General features: G+C 37.3%; 1 protein-coding gene across 1 annotated transcript in view; it reads left to right on the forward strand.

Annotated features, from left to right (window-relative positions):
• Positions 1-19,320, forward strand: part of Mid2 (midline 2) — a 110,650-nt gene that overhangs the window by 76,720 nt on the left and 14,610 nt on the right. Inside the window, exons 5-7 of the mRNA XM_059250914.1 lie at positions 843-991; positions 15,233-15,360; positions 16,532-16,675. Of these exons, the coding sequence (XP_059106897.1) occupies positions 843-991; positions 15,233-15,360; positions 16,532-16,675 (421 nt within the window). The remainder of the gene's footprint in view (positions 1-842; positions 992-15,232; positions 15,361-16,531; positions 16,676-19,320) is intronic.

Raw genomic sequence — 19,320 nt, forward strand, 5'->3', positions numbered from 1 at the left:
TGCTGAAGCCAGGAAAGCAAGTTTGGAGATATACAATGATTTCTGGTATGACTTCTGGAAGATGTAAAGCAGACTAGTGATAGAACATATGGAAAGGAAAAGCATATTAATTGCTAGAGAGAGAATAGCATCATTTAACTTATTAGATATTATAGATGAAAGGGAGAGAACAGAGTCAAAGAACTGAAGATTTCTAAGCAGGGAACTGAAGAGTAAGGGTTAAAAAGGGATCAGGTTAGAGTATCCATGCAGCCTCTGTATGTTTTTAGGCTTGTTGGCCTGCTGGTAAATGATGGTGATTATAAACCCTTGCTGTGGGTACAATGGGAAATGTTGCAAGTACCTCATTTGATGACCAATACTTTGTGCCATGCTGGGTGGTTCCAGCTAACATGAACTGAAGTTTCCAAGAATACATTGTGGTAGGTGTAAAGACACTTAGAGAAATATATGCAGCTACTCATAAATAAAAATGAGCTACTTTTGTTAAATGTGTGCAAAAATATATTGCCAATAAAATGTAAACAATGGTGATCTCTAGGTGGTAGAATTTCTTTTTACATTTGTACTTTTTTTGTAATTAACATACATTGCTTTTACATTCAGAACAATGTTATTAATACAAAGAGGAGGTAAATAACAGAGAAATGGCTCAGTGCGAAGTAAATAATCAAGATATAGATTGGGCGAGAGACTTAGCAGCCAGGATGAGAAGGTGAACAGTTGATGCAGGGGCCATGGAATATTAATAACCCTTACTTTTATAATCACTGGGGCAGATCTCCTTCATGGTATTTTATTGTTTTTAATTAAGTACAGTATGTTTTATCTCATCTTTTAAGGTTATGAAACTGAGAAAATTGGCACAGCAGGTTGCTAATTGCCGCCAGTGTCTTGAACGGTCAACAGTCCTCATCAACCAAGCTGAGCACATCTTGAAAGAAAATGACCAAGCACGGTTTCTACAATCTGCAAGAAATATCGCTGAAAGGTATATATGCTCCTCATACTCCTTTGAAATGCCTGCTCTTGTGAAAAGGGGCTGGCTCAAAGTCACTTAATTCTCTTCAGCCATTGTATAGTAGCTGCCACCTGAAGAGTTTTACCAGCTAGGTAGTTATTGAGCCTCAGTGATAAATTACCCTGCAGATTTCTGGACCCTTTTCTCTGTCTTTGCTGTCTGCCAGCTGTTTTAATACACAGCCTTAAGCTTCAAGCTAGGTCTTGAGCAATCTGTTACTCTTGTGGTGTATGAGAAGAGAAACACTGGATTACATTGGTAGGATGTGTCTTTCCTAAGCCTATGCACTTTAAAAAAAATCAAATTCACCCCTATTCTCTTGCCTCCAATTTCTCTCCTATGCTTTTATTCTACTTTTCCCTCCATATTTTGTGTGTTCTCTTTCTTTCAAAACTACTGAGTTCACTTATTGTTGTCTGTATGTGTGTGGGTGTATGTAAAGTTTTTATTGTTTGCACTTAGGTTTTTCTTGCATAAATTCCTTAGAATAGTAATTCTTCGGCTTTTGTTTAATCACTTGGTCTTTTGAAAATTAATGTCATGAGCATTGTTCCAGAGTGTCAAAGAACTCATGGATCATTAACAGTCTATCTATTGGCCCAGAGTCAATGCTCTAAAGTAAATAATTGTCCAGTACAGCCACCAATTCTTCAAGGGGTGCAGTAGACCATTAGGCCATATTGTGGGGATTTATTCAGGCAACTGCACATAGTTAAAAAGGAGGTTTATTTTGGGGGTATCTTACAGCTAGTAAAGGGGTTTGTTACAGGATCTGGGAGAGGTGAGGTGCAGTCTAGCTGGGTTCTCTGGAGAACTCCACTCGATCTACCATCCAGTATCCAGGATCACCAGGAACCCAGAGAGCAGGCATATCTGGATCTCGGGTCTTAAGGGCTCCCATCTTGGCCCCACCTGAGGGGCAGGTCATAGATAGGCGTGACAGTTACCAGAAGCCTCACTGGGGGTAGTACTTCCAGGTCAAAGCTGGAACAGCTAGCTACCACTACAAGGCCAGATATGATCTCCTTTACAAATTTCCCTCTTATTCATTGAAGACTTTTGGTTTTTAAGTTCATGATCTTCCTCCTATTGGTCCTGTCATCATTCTGGAAAAGTTCATTCAGACAACTAACCCACGTAATACTCTAACCACCTAGCCATCCATCCACCTTCTTCTCCACGCTATCTTCTCCAGAGACTCCCAACTTGGATTCATTTCATCCACTCATTTTTCTGGACCACAATGTCCAGTCATTATCATCACTCAGAATCACACAATCATAAACTAAAGCATCACATTTTCTAACCACAGCCTCTTCTTAAATTCAACCTTATTAAGACCTCTAAGTCTTGAATCATATACTTCTCTAGTTTCTACAAGTGACACTTATCTCTACTTTGTTCAAAGCTTATTTGGGCTTTGTGATTTATCACTTTAGCCAATCTTTTTTTCCCCCAATTCACCTTCACATTACCCTTTAGATAATCAGTCTGACAAAATCCCAAACCTGAATCAGTCTACCTTTTTCCATGCCTGTATTTGACTTTCTGAATTTTGGTAGAGAAAAATCACACAACAATCACAGGACTGAGTGTGCAGTACTGACCTAACTCTTTCTGTGTTGCTGTGGTCTGCTTTCTTTTCAACCTATCTCCATCATGCTATTTCAAATCTGACGTACTCACCTTAAATTTCAACACTGCCATGTTTCTACTCACGTTTACTAAATTGTGTAGATAATGGTAAGTATAAAACGACAATGTTTAACTTCTCATATCAAATTTCTAGACATAGTTATGTCCACATTCCTTACTTCCACCTTCCTTCTGTTCTAATAAAAAATTTGTCTTCTCATTTGTGATTTGGCTATGTGCATCCTGGTTTCTTATAGCTTCAATTTTCCACACAGTTGTTGGTTTCACAGCCACTTTTATGCCCACTAATGTCTCTATAGCCAAAAAACCAAATAAAAGCCCATAATTGTCTTCTCCCTCATACCGTCTCCAGTTGTCACTGGATTTCCCTTCTCTTTGCGGACAACTGTTTTTCTATTTCCTCACTCTTTACTTTCATTAAATGTTAAATCTTGTTTGCATAAAAGTGATACTTTGTATATAGTTAGAATGTAAAATATAGCAAAATCATATTGCCAGAAACATCACTCTCCTGTTATCCACTTTCTGTTCTCCGATAATGATGAAGATCATGATGATGATGATGATGATGATGATAACAACAATTTATTTTATTTTGGACACCTATTTTAACCTTTTATTAGTATAAACACAAAGAACCCTTACAAACATTTTATAAGGTAGATATTAATCTTTCCCGATTTTACAAATGAGACCATAAAACTTAATAAGCTTAAATAACTTGCCTAAGATCACCCAACTAGTGAGGGACAGAGGCAGTGTTCAAATCTGAGGAGTTTTGCACCATTATCTACAATTTTTCCAACAACACCAAGCAATTTAAATTCTGTTAGATATTCCTATTGATATGACATTGACATTGATATTTTAGCTATTCTTCATTTTAGATATTGACTTCTGAAAATTTGGCAATATTTTCAGTAACTATTTTGTCAAACATTTTAGCTTGCCTCCTTATTTTTTGAAGATCCCAATTATATGTTTATTAAGATGTTTGATGTTGTCCTGTAGTTCACTGATGTTCTAGGGAGATTTTAGGATTTTTTCTTCTGTATGTTTCTGTTGATATTTTTCTAGTTCACTAGAATTTTGGTGTATAATGTTTAATCTTCTATTGACCCTTTGAATATATTTTTCATCTTAGATATTGCAGTTTTCATCTCTAGCAGATTGGTTTGGGTCATTTCCAAATATCTTCCATCTCTGTAGGTTATGTGTTGAGCAATGCTGCAATGAACATATGACTGCAGAAAGGTTTTTTGACATATTGACTTTTTCCTTTGAGAAGTAAGAATATTGGATCATATAATAGTTCTATTTTTCATTTTCTGAGGAAGCTCCATGAAACTTGCTAACATATATATATATATATATATATATATATATATATATATATATATATATATATAAAATAACTACACTAATTTATATTCTCATCAACAGTATACAAGGATTCCTTTTCTTGATATTTTTGTCAACTTTTATGATTATTTTTTAAAATGATTGCCATCAAAGCCTACAAACTCAGATTTTCCAAAATTTTGCCAAATTGTGTCTTGGTTATTTGTTCTTGGTCATTTTTACTAGACACAAGTGACTTTAAGTTATGGGATCTTGTCTTTTTTGTTCATCTTTCTCCCTTTTATAGTCTCTCTTACTCTTTTTCTAGGAGTATAATTAACTAGATAGTGGGCATCTAAGATTTTTTCCTCTAATTGAAAAACAAAATCTTATCTGGGCCTTGTAATGTTGTCCAGTAATTCCAACTGTTAGGGAGGCTGAGACAAAAGGATTGAAAAGCTCAAGTTCCGTTTGGGCTGTACTGAGTTGAAGGTCAACCTAAACAGCTTTAGTGCAATCTATCTCAAAGTAAAATGTAAAAAGAGTGCTGAGGATGTAGCTCAGCCAGTTCCTACTACCACAAAAATGCCAAATAGCTGCTTCTCGTTTTCCATGATTTTCGTCCTCTATTTCTGCAACATTTATTTAAATTGCCTTTCATTTTTCATTTCTTTAAAAGATACTCATTTTTCAAATAAGTATTTATTCAACATTGAGCACATTTGCCCTAATACCCTCCATTTTTTCAGTTCTCTCTTCTGTTGGTCTCTTTTGTTCTTGAAAATTTCACCCCCATGGGAGGAATTACCCTTTCTGAGTAGGTGGGGGGTGGGGTAGGAAGGAGGTAGGGGGAGGGAACTGGAGAAGGGGAGGGAGGGGAAACTGTGATTGGTATGTGAAATAAATAAATAAATAAATGAATGAATGAATGAATGAATAAAAGAAAGCTTCACTTCCACTTTCATGTCATATATGATTTTATGAATCTGTATGAAATCTAGAAACCACAAATGAGAAGAAAGCATATGATGCTTTTTGAGACTGGCTTCATTTGCTTAATATGAATATCTCTAGTTGCCTTCATTTTCCAACCAATAAAATAGTTTCTTTTTTCTTTATGGACCCCAAAATACATTAATATATATATGTTAAACACACATGTGCGTATATCATATTTTCTTCATTCTCCTCTTGTTGGGCACCTAGGTTGGTTCCATAACTAGACTATTATGAATAGTGCTACAGTAAACATTGATATACAAGAACCTCTGTGATATGTTGACTTGGAGTCCTTGGGGTAAATACCCAGGAATGTTATAGCTGGGTCATATGGTAGATCTATTTTTAAGTCTTGAGTAGCCTTCATACTGATTTTCATAACTAGTTTACATTCCCACTAGCACTATATAAGAGTTTCCTTTTATCCATCTCCTGGCCAGAATTTATCATTTTTTAAATGACTATCATTCTGACCTGGGTAAGATGTAATAACAATGTAGTTTTTATTGGTATTTTTCGATGGCTAGTGAAGTTGAATTTTTTTTCATGATTGTTGGCTGCTTGTATTTCATCTTTCTATTTTTGGATTTGATCTGTGTGTGTATATGCATGCATATATGTATGAAGGTGCACATGTGTTTTCCCATGCCCATTTATATGTGTGCGCATGTGGTGAGGAGGGGACAACCTTAGGTGCCATTACTCAGTCTCCATCTATTTTGTCTTTTGAGACGTGTTTTCTCACTGGCCTAGAATTAACCAAGTAGGTTAGGTTAGCTGGACAGTGAGCCTCAGGGATCTACGAATCTGCCATCCCAGCACTGGAATAATAAGTGTATGCTACCATATCTGGCTGTTTTTTTCATGTGGGTTTTGAGGGTTGAACTCAGGTCCTCATGTATGCACAGTAAGCACTTTACCAACTGAGCTACCACTCCAGCCCCCACATTTTATCTTTTGATAACTATTCATGTCATAAACCCATTTATTGATTGTATTGTTTGATTTATTGTTGTCCAGTATTTGGAGTTCTTCGTATAGTCTAGATATTAACCCTCTGATCATATAAAGTTAGCAAATGTTTTCTCCAATTCTGTTGGCTGTTTCATTACTCAGTTAACTATTTCCTTTGCTAGACAATTTTTAATTTCATGAGGTCCCATTTATCCATCGTTCACATTATTTCTTGAATGACTGGATAAGTTATACTACAGAGCCATATTAACTAGAATAACTAACTAAAATGATCCCTGACTCAAAAACAGAAACATAGATTGATAAAATTAGAATAGAAAATCCAGGTATGAACCCATACAGCCACAGCCACCTGATTTTTTACAAAGATGCCAAAAATACGTATTGGAGGGGAAAAAAGTAGTCTCTTCAACAAATGGTGATTGTGAAAAGGAATATCCACTTGTAGAAGAATGAAGCTAGACCTCCACCTCTCACCCTGCATAAATATTAACTCCAAATGGATCAAAGATCTTAATGTAAAACCTGAAACACTAAAATTGTTAGAGGTTAAAAGCAGGAGGAATATTTCCAGACATGAGGTAGGATGCAATTTTTTGTCTCTTTGAGACAGGGTCTCAATTATAGCTGTTTTTACATGGAACTTTCTCTGCCACACAAACTGTCGTCAAACTCTGAACAATACTCCTGCCTCAGCCTTCTGAGTGCTAAGAATATAGGCATGAACTGCCATAGTTGACTTTCTTAATTTTCTGTCCATCTTTCTATTAAAATTAAACCTTCAGCATTCGTACTTTTACTTACAAGAGACCTTCCTTTTAAAACATTCTATTAATTCCTTGAGAGTTTCATGCACTGTATTTTTATCATATTCACCCTCTCTCCCAACTTTTCTCATCTTCACCTCCACCTCCTTAGCTACCCAATTTCATAGTCTTTCTTTTTGCTCACCAATCATGTACAGTTGGTGCTACCCAGTTACTCTTAGATGTGTGTCCTGCCCTGTAATGCGGTTGACAGATCAGGAGTTACACCACTAAAGAAAACTGACATTCCATCTGTATCAAATGCTATTAAATGCAAATAGCTCCTCAGCTAGGGGTGGGACTCCATGCCCATCTTCCCTCCTCCATACTGAGATTTTGTCTGTATTGAACTAGTTAGTGCATGTCTTGTGCATGCTGTGAGACTTGTTGAGTTCATATGTGCAACAGCCCTGTTGTGTCCAGAAAACAGTTTCTTTGAAGTCCTTCATTACTTCTGACTCTTAAAATTTGTATGTCCACTCTTCCTTGAAGATCCATGATCCGTGAGGAAAGGAATATGATACAGGCATCCTAAATGGGATAAGCACTCTGTAGTCTCTTATTCTTTGCATGTTGACCACATGTGGGTCTTGTGTTGATTGCTATCTACTGTAAGAAAATATCATCTGGAAACCTATAGTAGGAATATGTATATGTCAATAGAAAGAGTTTAAATGAAGGTACTCTATAATAGGGGGATAACACCCCAACTAGATACCACAGCCTAACACATTAAAAAAAATCTCAGTGCAAAGGAATGTGTTATCTATTTTGGAATTTTTGGTCAATGGGATCCCATAGATCCTGAAGAACATTATAGACTATTGCCATTGCTCTTGGTTATTCTGCAGAACTTGGTGCTAAGAATTTATTGCTGAAGACACCACAAAGCTTGAATCATAAAACATGGAGAAATTAAGCAGGTACTGGCCTGCTTTCATAGTGATGGAAAGTACTATATAAACTACTATAAGAGAAAAGTAATCATCAATATCATTGAACTGTGAACTCCGGGAACTACAATAAAGCCTGGCTTGGCAAGATATAGCCACTGGTAAAATAGTGGCACAAATGCCATGGGTGTAACCAATCACTTTCTGCTTTGGATCAAAGGCCTGCTTTGTGAGATGGAATTCATACCTGGAATCATTAATGGGGACAAGAATCTGTGGTTAGATAGGTCATAATCCCTAGAGATGACCTATTATACTGTTGTTCTGCTAAATGGCCACAGTATTAAAATGAGTCGTAATGAGTTATTGCTATGCCCATAGAGCAGTGCATTTCTCAACCCTCATCAGAGCACAGCTATGTTGACGATTCCCAAATCTCTAGGTAAATCTTTTCATGGGCTCAAGTGTGTGGAAAATAAATGATCCTTGTTTCTTTCTTAGCGTTCTATTGTTATTTTTTTGTGTTTATAAACTATTTGCTTGTGTCTTTAGAAGCTCTGCATTGTCTTAGTTTCCTTCAAGTTTCATCCTCTTTTATGGGCACGTAGATTCATAAATATGCCACTTTTTAAAAGCATTTAGGAGACAAGTTGATGATAAGTGAAAATTAATTTACTACCAGTTTAGCCAAAACATGGGAAGACTTCTAGATTCTTTCAGTCCTTCTATTCCAGAGTTCCAATGTTACAGAAAAGATGAAACAAAAGTCAGGAGATATACATAGGTTAAGATATCAGAGCTGTGTGAAATATTTTTCTAGGAGGCAAGTTCCTCTGACTGGCACCAGCACTTAAGCCTTTCCCTCTACCCAGCACAGGATTCTTGGGGAACTGATCATTCTTTGGGATTCATTGTTTCAGCTCTCTGGTAGCCAAAGGGAGAGGCACAAGTGTCTGTATAGTATCTCCTCTCCAGCCAGGCCCATTACATCACTTTCTGTACTTCCCTGAATACCTGGTAAACTTTTGACTTCCCTTTTAAATTTCAACACTGAAAGGTGCTGGGAAGCTATGAGGGGGCGGGGGCAATTTGTTGCTTAGTGAACTTTGCTGTAGGATTATAAGACAGAGTGCCAGTTTTTTATTGTTGGATCTTGACTGTCAGTACTGTAGGTGTTTTCTTTTGGGTCTGTTTCCCTTGGAAACACCCTTCTGCTTTTGGGAGGCAGTGTATATGGAGTATACGGAGCGGGGCAGGCTTATAGGCCCTGCTGTCAGCATTCTAGGGGCCAAGGAGGGAAGGAGACTGAGACATTCCAGACTTTTTTTTTTTTTTTAAGTAAAATGTCAAAACTCTGTCGAAGTAAACCTCACATCTCCTGCCAGGCTAAGGAAAGGGCAGGTTGAGTGGATCTGTAGCTCTTGCTAGTCTTCATGCATACTTTCATCTTTGTGTCACTAAATGAGCTCGTTGTTGTTGGCTTCCTCATCCAGCTTCCTCTGGTCTGTTGTTGGTTACTGAACATCTGTCCCTTTCTAGCTTCCAAACATTTGTTGACAATCTCTTAGTTGCTGGCATCTATTTGTTTCATTCTCTTTGTATTTGTGGGTTTAGGCCATTTTTATTCTTTTTCCTTCCAGTGGGATATTAGGAAAGCAGAGATGAAATATATATTTAAACCACTATATTTAACTGTCTTTACTCTGCAGGCCTCTGAAATGTTTTCTCCCATCTTAACATTATTGAAAGTGTTCTTTTCAAGGTCACCAAAAGAAGACCTTGTTGCTAAATATAAAAGATGCTTCTTTGTTTCATCTTTGCCTTTCATCTTATTGGTATCTCAGGAGCATGTGTCCCTACTGACCACGTTTACTTGCAATCTCCCTGTTTTGTCTCTCATAAAAATTCCTGTTACCTGTCTGTTTTTCTTTCCTTTCCTTTATTTCTCTTTGTTTTCTTCTTTCATCATTGAGAGCAGATCTTCCTTGATCTATTTCCTTAATGATACTGTTCTTCCTGATTCAATATTAGGACAGTTTCTTCTCCCTGCACACAGTTTTCCTTACAAATCCATTAGCCTTTAAGGCTTCAATTTCCATTTAATTATGATCAAATGCTATGTTGATGATTCCCAAATCCCTATGTAAATCTTTTCATGGGCTCAAGTGCATGGAAAATGACTATCCATGTGATACCACTTGAGAATCATCTACCTAATATAAATATCTTTTTCTCTGGTCTCTCACAGAATCTGAAATTCATCCCTCTTCTTATTCATTGTATTGTATTAAGGTGCTATCACTTTACATAAAATTAAATTTTAGCTGGGAGACATATACCCCTCCAACACTTACTTGATGATCTTGTGTGATGATCAAGGCTTTGAAATATTGCCATGAGATGCTAATGTATAAACACAGAATTAGGTTATATGTGGTATGCAGAGAGTATTTGTAGTTATCATTACATGCATCTCAGCTATTTGTTTTGTAAGAATTTTATGAAGGGGACCAATGAGATGGTTCAGAAGTTAAGAGCACTTTCTGTGTAATCATGAAGACTAGAGTTAAGATCCTACCACCTGGGCTGGAGAGATGCCTCCCAGGTTAAGAGCACTGGTTGTTCTTCCAGAGGTCCTGAGTTCAATTCCCAGCAACTACATGGTGGCTCACGGCCACTTATAATGAGATCTGGTGCCCTCTTCTGGCATGTAGCCATACATGCAGGCAGAACACTGTATACATAATAATTAAATCTTTTTTAAAAAAGATCACATGGCCAGGTGGTGGTGCTGCATGCCTTTAATCCCAGCACTCAAGAGGCAGAGCCTGGTAAATCTCTGAAAAAAAAAATCACACCACCTACACAAGATAATTGACCTACCCATGCCTGTAACCCCAACTCTGAGTGGTACAGAGACAGAAGGATTGCTGGAATTGTCTGGATTCTAGTACACATGAAAAACATGGACTCCAGGTTTGGGGAGAGATCTTATCTCAAAGGAATAAGTGGATAATGATAGATGAGGACTCCACATCCTCTTCTGGTGTCTGCATGAATGCATAGGCTCATATACCTGCACACACACAAATAAATAGATGAATATTTTTTTAAAAATTTTTATGAAGTAGAATTAGTGTCAACAAATATTTAATTATATACTGTTTTGATATAGTTATTCTCTGACATCTATCAATTTCAGTTCCAATAAGATATGTACATCAGCACTGAGATACAGCTCCACACTGTTATCCTCAGTAGCCTGAAGAGTTCTCCTAAACTTCTAGAGACCTCAATCCAGACCAAACCAGGATTCATGGATTTGATGTAGAAAAGAATTTCAAAACTAGCCAGTATGATGAAGCAGAGTTGGAGATTTTGTTAAAGGTATTTTAATATGACATTAAGCACAGGGGTTAGGAGAAAGAGGTACCCATGGAAACAAAGGCACACCCAAGAGCATGAATGTGACCTTCCCTAAGAGAGTTACAGAGAGGAAAACACACCCATGTATCAATATGAACTCCTCAAGGGAGTCACAGAAAATAAGACATACACAGAGGATAGGTGTGGGCTCTTCAAGGAAGAGTCATAGAAAATAAAGCATACCAAAGTTGCGGATATGGGCTCCACAAGGGAGACATACATATAGCATTAACCGTATATACCATTGTGGTGGCTCTCAGTTACAGCTTAAAAGGTTACTAGATAAGAAACCTTTTCCCCCTCTCTTTCTCTTTTTTTAAAGAATTGAGGTTATATGGTGGCTCTGGAGATGCCTTGGACTGAATTCTCATCTGATGGGTAAAACCAGAAGACACTGTGGTCTCACAAGGGGCTTAATACATGCCTTTTCTCTGTAAATGGGCTTTCTGGTGAGATTCTAGGAAAATACAGGTTTACAGCTGGGAAGTAAGAAAGTCAAGCAGTTGTTAATTGTGCTAAAATACTTCCTTCATTTCTGGCAAGAAGCGTCTGATTTCTGGGTGAGAGGCCCTGCCTTTCTCATGTCCCCAAATTTTCCATCTTTTTATCTTGTCTCATGTAGGCATTGTTTAGTATAGACACAAAAGCTCTTATATTTAAAAAAAAGCTCTTATATTATCTTTACTTATAATCTAAATGCTTTTTAATCTTAATTTTCATTTCTTCAATTTCTCATGTATTTGGATTTTTTTTTGAGGCAGGATCTTGTTATGGTAGCCCAGACTGGCCTGGAACTCATGATCTTTCTGCATCAACTTCCTGAGTTTTGGGATTCCAGGTGTGTGCCAACATGCTCTGCTATGTACTTGCTCTTTAAAATCTTGTCAGCTATTGTCCCCGTAGGACATTGCTATTATTGCTGTTATTTTTGAGACAGGATATCAGTGTATAGGCTTGGCTAACCTAGAACTAACTCCCTAGTAGGGCTGGCCTCAAATCCTAGAAATCTTCCTGCTGCAGCCTCTTGAGTTCAGGGATTAAAGGTATGCACCACCACATATGGCTTGTTTTCATGTTGCTGTTGTTTTATTTTTTACATTTATTTGTTTGTTTGTTTTTCATTTATTTATTTATTATCCATTCATTTATTTATGTCTCTTTGTGGGTATGTGTGTGAACTCATATGAGTGAGATCAGAAAACAACTTATGACAGTTGATTTTCTCCTTTCACAATGTGAGTTCTGGAGATCAAACTCAGGTAGTCAGGCTTGGTGACAAACACCTTTACCCACTGACCATCTTACTGGCCCCATTGTCCCATTGTTTTCATATTTTTTGAATCATTTTTTTTCAGGTGTGTGTGTGTGTTTGTGTGTGTGTGTGTGGGTGTGTACAGTAAATTAGAGGATTGAACCCAGAGATTTTTGACTGCTTAATCCGTCCTCTACACCCTTTTCAGTTTTGTTTGCAATCTCGTGCCTGTCACAGACAGTGATCTCTGGCAGAAGACACAGCACTCCACTGTCACCTGCAGCAGCCTAAGGAGCACTTTTCAGAGACCTTTCTTTACTCAAGTGAAGACAAGGTTCTTGACTACAAAAAGAATTTCAGGCTGAGTCAATACGAAGCGGAAATGGAGTGTATTAGGAAGAAAGTTTAACATAGATTTGAACGTGGGTGTCAATAGAAAGAAAGGTACTTGGGAAAAGGATACAATACAGTCAAGAGCATGAGTTTGGGCTTCTCAATAAAGCCTTCCCCCTGAATGCCTTAGCAGTAGCTGAATAGAAAATTTTAGAGGCTTTTGAATTATATAGCTTGGGGTGTTTCAAAAGAAACGCCTCTACTCTGTCTCTTTTCTCCTTTTTGATAAGTGAAATAATGGAATATGTCTGTAGGAGCCTTGGGTAAGATTGCAACCTGATAAGGCAAAACCAGGGGTTTTTGGTTACACAAGGGTGTTAAGACATGCCTTTTATTGTAAATGGGGTCGTTATTGTGAGATCCCTTAAGAGTTGAAGGCTTATAGCAGACATCCCTTAATTTTCCTGCCCTGCTATCCTGCCTCATTACTACGTCACTTACTGCTTATTCCTAGGGGACTTAAAAGATCTGACTGACTTCCCTCCAGTATAGCTTTAAAACTGCTCTTAAAACATAAATGTAGGCATATCACTCCTTTATCTAAATTGCTCCAATGGCTCCTATTATTCTTTGGTTAAAGGTCTAAGCTAAAAACAGGGCATATAATACCCTACATGATTTTGCCTCCTTCTCTACCCTTTAAGCAAGGGGGATCATATTTAGCCTTTGTTAAGTATTCATCATGTAGGTCATAGCTTAAAAGTAACTTCCAGCCAGACATGGTGGCACACTACTTTAATCCCAGCACTCTCGAGGCAGAGGCAGAGGCATAGGCTGGATCTTTGAGTTTGAGGCCAACCTGGTCTACAGAGTGAGTTCCAGGTGAACCTGTGCTACACAGAGAAACCCTGTCTCAAGCAACAACAACAAAGTAACTTCCTCTGGGAGAGTTGTCTTTATATTGAGTTTACCGCTTATTTATTTATACTGTCATGCAGTCTATTCCAGAAACATCTTCGTTTTCAGAAATAGTCAATAGCTATTGTTTATAGATATGCAGCAGAGTATATGTTTTTGCTCAATTCCTCATTCCTTTACAAATGGCTCAAGTATAAAAAAAAATTCTGTTCTGATTTTAGTCTACTCCATGCCTCTTCTCTCCACTAGAACATACATAGTGTTTCCAAGGTAATGTTTCCTTCTATCTTGCCATTTGTATGCACAAGGACCTTCATTGACTCTGATTTAGAAGGTCTGATACAGGACTGAAACTTGACTATTTTTGTAAAAGCTCCCCCAGATAAGTCTGATTAATCATGGGATCAGAAGAATTGCTGACATACATAAAACGTTCACTTAAAATTAGGAATAAATAAATGGTTATGGAAACAGAGTTTAGAATCAAATGGATATGGATTCAATTAAATTTTGACTTTTACTATTGTGTGTGATCTTGGCAGCTTACTTAGCTTTTAAATGTGCATGCTTCCTCACTTACAAAATGGAAATAACATCTACTACATAACATTGTGGTAAGGAGAAAATTAGATAATTTATGTAAATTTTCATTTTCATGCACAGTGCCTTATGTATATACTAAGCATTCCATAAACATTAGCATCATACTGTTGTTGTAAGTCATTCAGTTAGTCATTCAACATATATTTATTCACTATATGTCTAACATTGTTTTAGGAACTATAGAAGAAGATACAAAATAGGATCCTTATTGCTGGGTCTCTTCAAAGTAGTTGGGGAAATGAACCCAAGGATGTAACTCAGTTAGCAGAGTGTTTGCTTAGCATCCACAAAGCCGTGGGTTGAATCCCCAGCACATCCTAAATTGGACATGGTGGCACATGTCCATCTTCCTGACCCTCAGGAGATGGAAGTGGGAAAATCAGGAGTTCAAGGTTATTCTTGGCTTTGTAGCAAGTTCAAGATTAGCCTGCAATACATGATACTCTATCTCAAATAAATAAATAGATAAATAAATAAATAAATATATAGGTGGGAAAGAAGGAAAAAACTAGTTTTGGGACATGAAATTATCACAGTATTATGGAATCAGAGAATAATATAATGAAATATAAATATTGTAAATGATAAAATAATGAATAGTATTAATGGGAAGGCATTAATCCAGCATGTTGGTTTGTCAGTTAGCATGAAAAAAGAGATGTAGAAAAACAATCTTAAACTGCTCTTACCAAGCCAGCAGAGGTCTACTTTGATGCTGCCTGCCAGATGGAAAATGATGCAGAGGGGAAAAAATCCTGTATTTACTTCTCAAAATTAAGACAGGATGGAGGAGTGTGTTTGAGGGGTGAACATATGTGTATAAATATGGTACAACTCTTAATTGGTTCCTTACGATTAAAATTGAAACTGTTTCTGTTGGAAAGGCAGAGATATGGTATTTTCACTTCCAAGTGATTTATTTTTACCTCGTTAAATCAGAAATCAAACACTAGATGAAGGTTCCAAGCCTATTTTGATGTATATTGATGTATTTTTTTTTTCTTTTCAGGGTCGCTATGGCAACTGCGTCTTCTCAAGTTCTGATTCCAGACATCAATTTTAATGATGCCTTTGAAAACTTTGCTTTAGATTTTTCTAGAGAAAAGAAACTATTGGAGGGGCTAGACTATTTAACAGGTGTGAATGTACTGTGCTTTCCTTCCCATTTTTTTCTTTCTGTTCCCTTTTAGTCTAAAGTAATCTGAAAAGGAAAAGATTTACGAAGAGAATTTTTTAATAAGCCTTTACATAACACATGTACCTTTTCAGAAAAGATCAGGTATGTTCAGGGTAGTATGGTTGTAGACCACATGTACCTTTTTAGAAGCAATATATTTTAGTTCATGTTACATAAAAGAAAAGTGGACACCTTAGGGGCTATGGCTCATTGGCAGAGATCTCAACCAGTATTTCATATAGTTCAGTCCTCAGTAGCAGCAAAAAATAAGAGTTTTACCAAAACAAATTTGTCAAATTTGTTTCTTATAAAGTATCATATCATTTCCCTAAGCTGTTAGGACTCAGAATTAGTTTTCCAGACAAATTTTTCACAACAAATAGGTGTCAGAAGTGACAGCCTACAATTGTTAAACTGATTGAAATAAAGACTAATAAATATCTATGAACAATGCAAAGAAAGTAAAGGATGAAACCAGCTTATTAAGAATGCTTGGTACTTTCAGGATTACTCAATGTTTGTTTCTTGAGAAAAATCTACACACAACCTTATCGTTTGAAGTGATATTGTTATTGTATCAATGCAGCTATTACTTGTTATCTCCTTCCTTCCAGACACTATATATTAACTTTGTATCATTATTCTTCATAACAAATCTATATGATAATGCCCATTTTACAGTGGGAAATTCTTATTAATTTGCATTTTAAATACGGTCAAATATCTAGGAAAAGATTATTTTGAAATAAAAATAGGTTGAAGTCCATGTAACAAGAAAACACTATTTTGCTTTGGTATATACATATGTGTTTTGACAGGCATTCTAAAAAAGTGGAGAAGTCATTACAATTACTTAGTCTTATATATTTGCCATGAAAGTGATTGGGGAGAGCTTGAGGTCTCAGCACATTGTTTCAGTCTGCGTGATTCTTGCCAAAGTTTGTCTATTAAGACAATTTCTCCAGAGCTGGGGATGTTGCTCAGTGGTACTGTGCTTGTCTAGCATGGGCTTGTCTAGCATGGGCTTAATCCTCACAGCTGAAAAAAATAACACAAGAAACAAAAACTCCTACTTCTTCTGAAAAGACAAGATACTTCCTTACCATTTTCTTTATGTTTTTTTTTTTTCAGCCCCAAACCCACCATCTATCCGAGAAGAACTCTGTACTGCCTCCCATGACACCATTACAGTCCATTGGATCTCGGACGATGAGTTCAGCATCAGCTCCTATGAGCTTCAGTACACCATATTCACTGGCCAGGCTAACTTCATCAGTAAGTCATGGTGTAGTTGGGGCCTGTGGCCAGAGATAAGGAAATGTAAGGAAGCAGTAAGCTGCTCAAGATTGGCCGGTGCGCCACGAGGCAAGTGTTTGTAAGACATGTGAGGTTGTTTAGTATAGACTTTCATAGACAGTGTAAGCTCCCCAGGGTATTGTAAAACATTACTGACGGCTAATAAGCCAGTTGTGTGTTTTCTTGCTGGGTAGTCACTGGGATCAGCCATAATGGTTTATGTAATCCTTAGCCTTTTCTCAGTCCATACCACTCCATTGATCCAAAGTGCTGATTAATATTTGTTCCTGGGTAGCTAAGTCACCACTATTCCATGTGTGTGAACCTCTCTCACTGAGTCTCCTCCCATTTCATTGTCATGATAAAATTATGTTCAAAGACCATCACTTCCTTTATTAAACCTATTTGTTTCTATGAACATGTAGCTCAGTCTTCTTCCCCTATCATTCTTCTCTTTACTATTTCTGCATTTCCACAAGTAATTCCAGTAATGTATAGAAACATAACAGAGCCAGGTACAGTGACTCATGTTGATAACCCCAACATGAAGGAGGTTGAGGTAGTAGAATTGCAATTTCAAGGTCTGTGTCAAAAAGCAAACCAACAAAAAGCAGTATCAGTGGATCCTAGCTCTTTAAAAGGCTGTTCTTCAGCCTCCATGTTAAGTTGGGTTCACCTTCTGTTGAACTGGAGAGAGACCAGGCACAGTAGGAACTTAACTGATTGACTGCACTCAGTAGGCATTGAGCAGAAAGGTCCCCTCAGTTCACAGGAGGGAGAGGGTTGGGGGTAGAGAAAGCAATGGAAACTGTAATGAGTCTTTTTCTGCCCCACAGGCAAGCCAGCTCCCAAATAATGACACAGAGACTTATTAATTATGAAAGCTCAGCCTTTAGCTTAGGCTTGTTTTCAACTAGCTGTTACAACTTAAATTAACCTGTTTATAGTAATCTATGTTCTATCACATGGCGTTATCTCATCTTTCATCTTGCACTTCCTGTTTCCTCTCCGCGTCTCCTGGCATCTCCTGCACCTCTATTATCTCTTCATTCTTCCTCTCTCTGCCCAGAAGTCCCACCTATACCTCCTGCCTAGCTATTGGTCATTCAGTTCTTTATTAAGCCAATCACAACAATGTATCTTCACACACTGTACAAATATTCCACAACAGGAAACAAAGCAGAAAGAAAGCTGAATTCAAGCAGTTGCTTTTGCAAAGCTGCAAATTAATATTTTCTTTTACTTTATACTTTGCATTGATGTTTATCTTCACAGACCAACATGAACAGACTTTATTCAAATATGCCCTCCTTATGGGCTTTCTTTTTCTATTTGGTGACAATTCATGGGCAGAATTCTGTTTTGTGACAGTAGTGGGGAGGAGAGATAAGCAGATATTTGGGAGTAAAACATTAAAAAACACTTGCCTCATGCAGCTCCAATCTAAGCCACTTGACTCATGTAACCATATGTTCCTGGGCATCTCTTCAGATTATGAAGTCACAAGCTCTAAGGTCTTACTATAAGTTTCCTCTTCCAGTTTACTCTATAAGTTCTGGAAGCCAGTGTCAAAGACAGGAACTGTCGTCTACCTTCCTGATAGGGAAAGAGCAATTCCCTCCCAGAAATTGAGAACAGGTTTGAGAATTGACAAACCTAAAAACTGTCACCTCCGGTTTCAAAGCTACAGAATCCTTTGTAAATGAAGGCCTAAAGGAGTTGCTACTAATGCTACTAATGATAAGGTTAATAGTATCTTAAAGGAATCCTAATCTTCTCTTCTATCAGAGAAGTAAACATCTCTGCTTGTACGTTTCTAGTGAGGCCATGTTCATCTTCATGAAAACATCCATTTGATTGTTGGACAGCTATACATTATCTCCAGTACTTCCTTTGTAAATAATGACAAAGTAAAGCTCTGTGTGCATTCTGCTTTGCCGTTCTCACTCATATTCTCTCATTTAGTCCTCATGTGCTCTTAGCCTTCTAAAAGAGATTGTACTGATTCAAATTTTATATATGAAGAAACTGGTGTTCAAGTTAAGTGAGTTTCCCAAGGATATAGAACTCCAAAATGATGGGTCAAGATCGGAACCTGTGACTGCCAGACTTCAAGCTTGATGTTCCTTAATTAATCTTTTTGTGCCTCATTAACAAACTTATTCCATCTGTCACATAACAGTTCCTTAGGCATTTTAGATAACTCATATATAACTACTAAAGTTACATTTTTATATCTCAACATTTTTAGTTCTTTTGATGCTCCTCATACAATATTCTTTTCAGACCTTTTATCAGCTTAGTATTCTTTTTATGGACAATCTTCTGTTGGTCAAAGTGCTTTTACAATGTGCTTTGTGTCAAAAGTGAATAAAAGTGGTTTGACTTCCCCAAAGGATAGATGAATTATGTCTTTTTTCCTCCTCTGAGACAAGGTCTCTTGTAGTTCAAGCTGGCCTTGATTTTACTGTGTAGCAGAGAGTGACTGAGCTTCTGATTCTTCTGTCACTACTGCCTGAGTGCTAGGATGTACTACTACATCTGGTTTTTTGTAGTACTGGAGAAGGACTCTAGGGCTTTCTTCATACTGGGCAAGCACTCGACCAACTCACGTGTATCCCCAG

This window comes from Peromyscus eremicus, chromosome X (assembly GCF_949786415.1).
Source record: "Peromyscus eremicus chromosome X, PerEre_H2_v1, whole genome shotgun sequence".
Taxonomy (NCBI): domain Eukaryota; kingdom Metazoa; phylum Chordata; class Mammalia; order Rodentia; family Cricetidae; genus Peromyscus; species Peromyscus eremicus.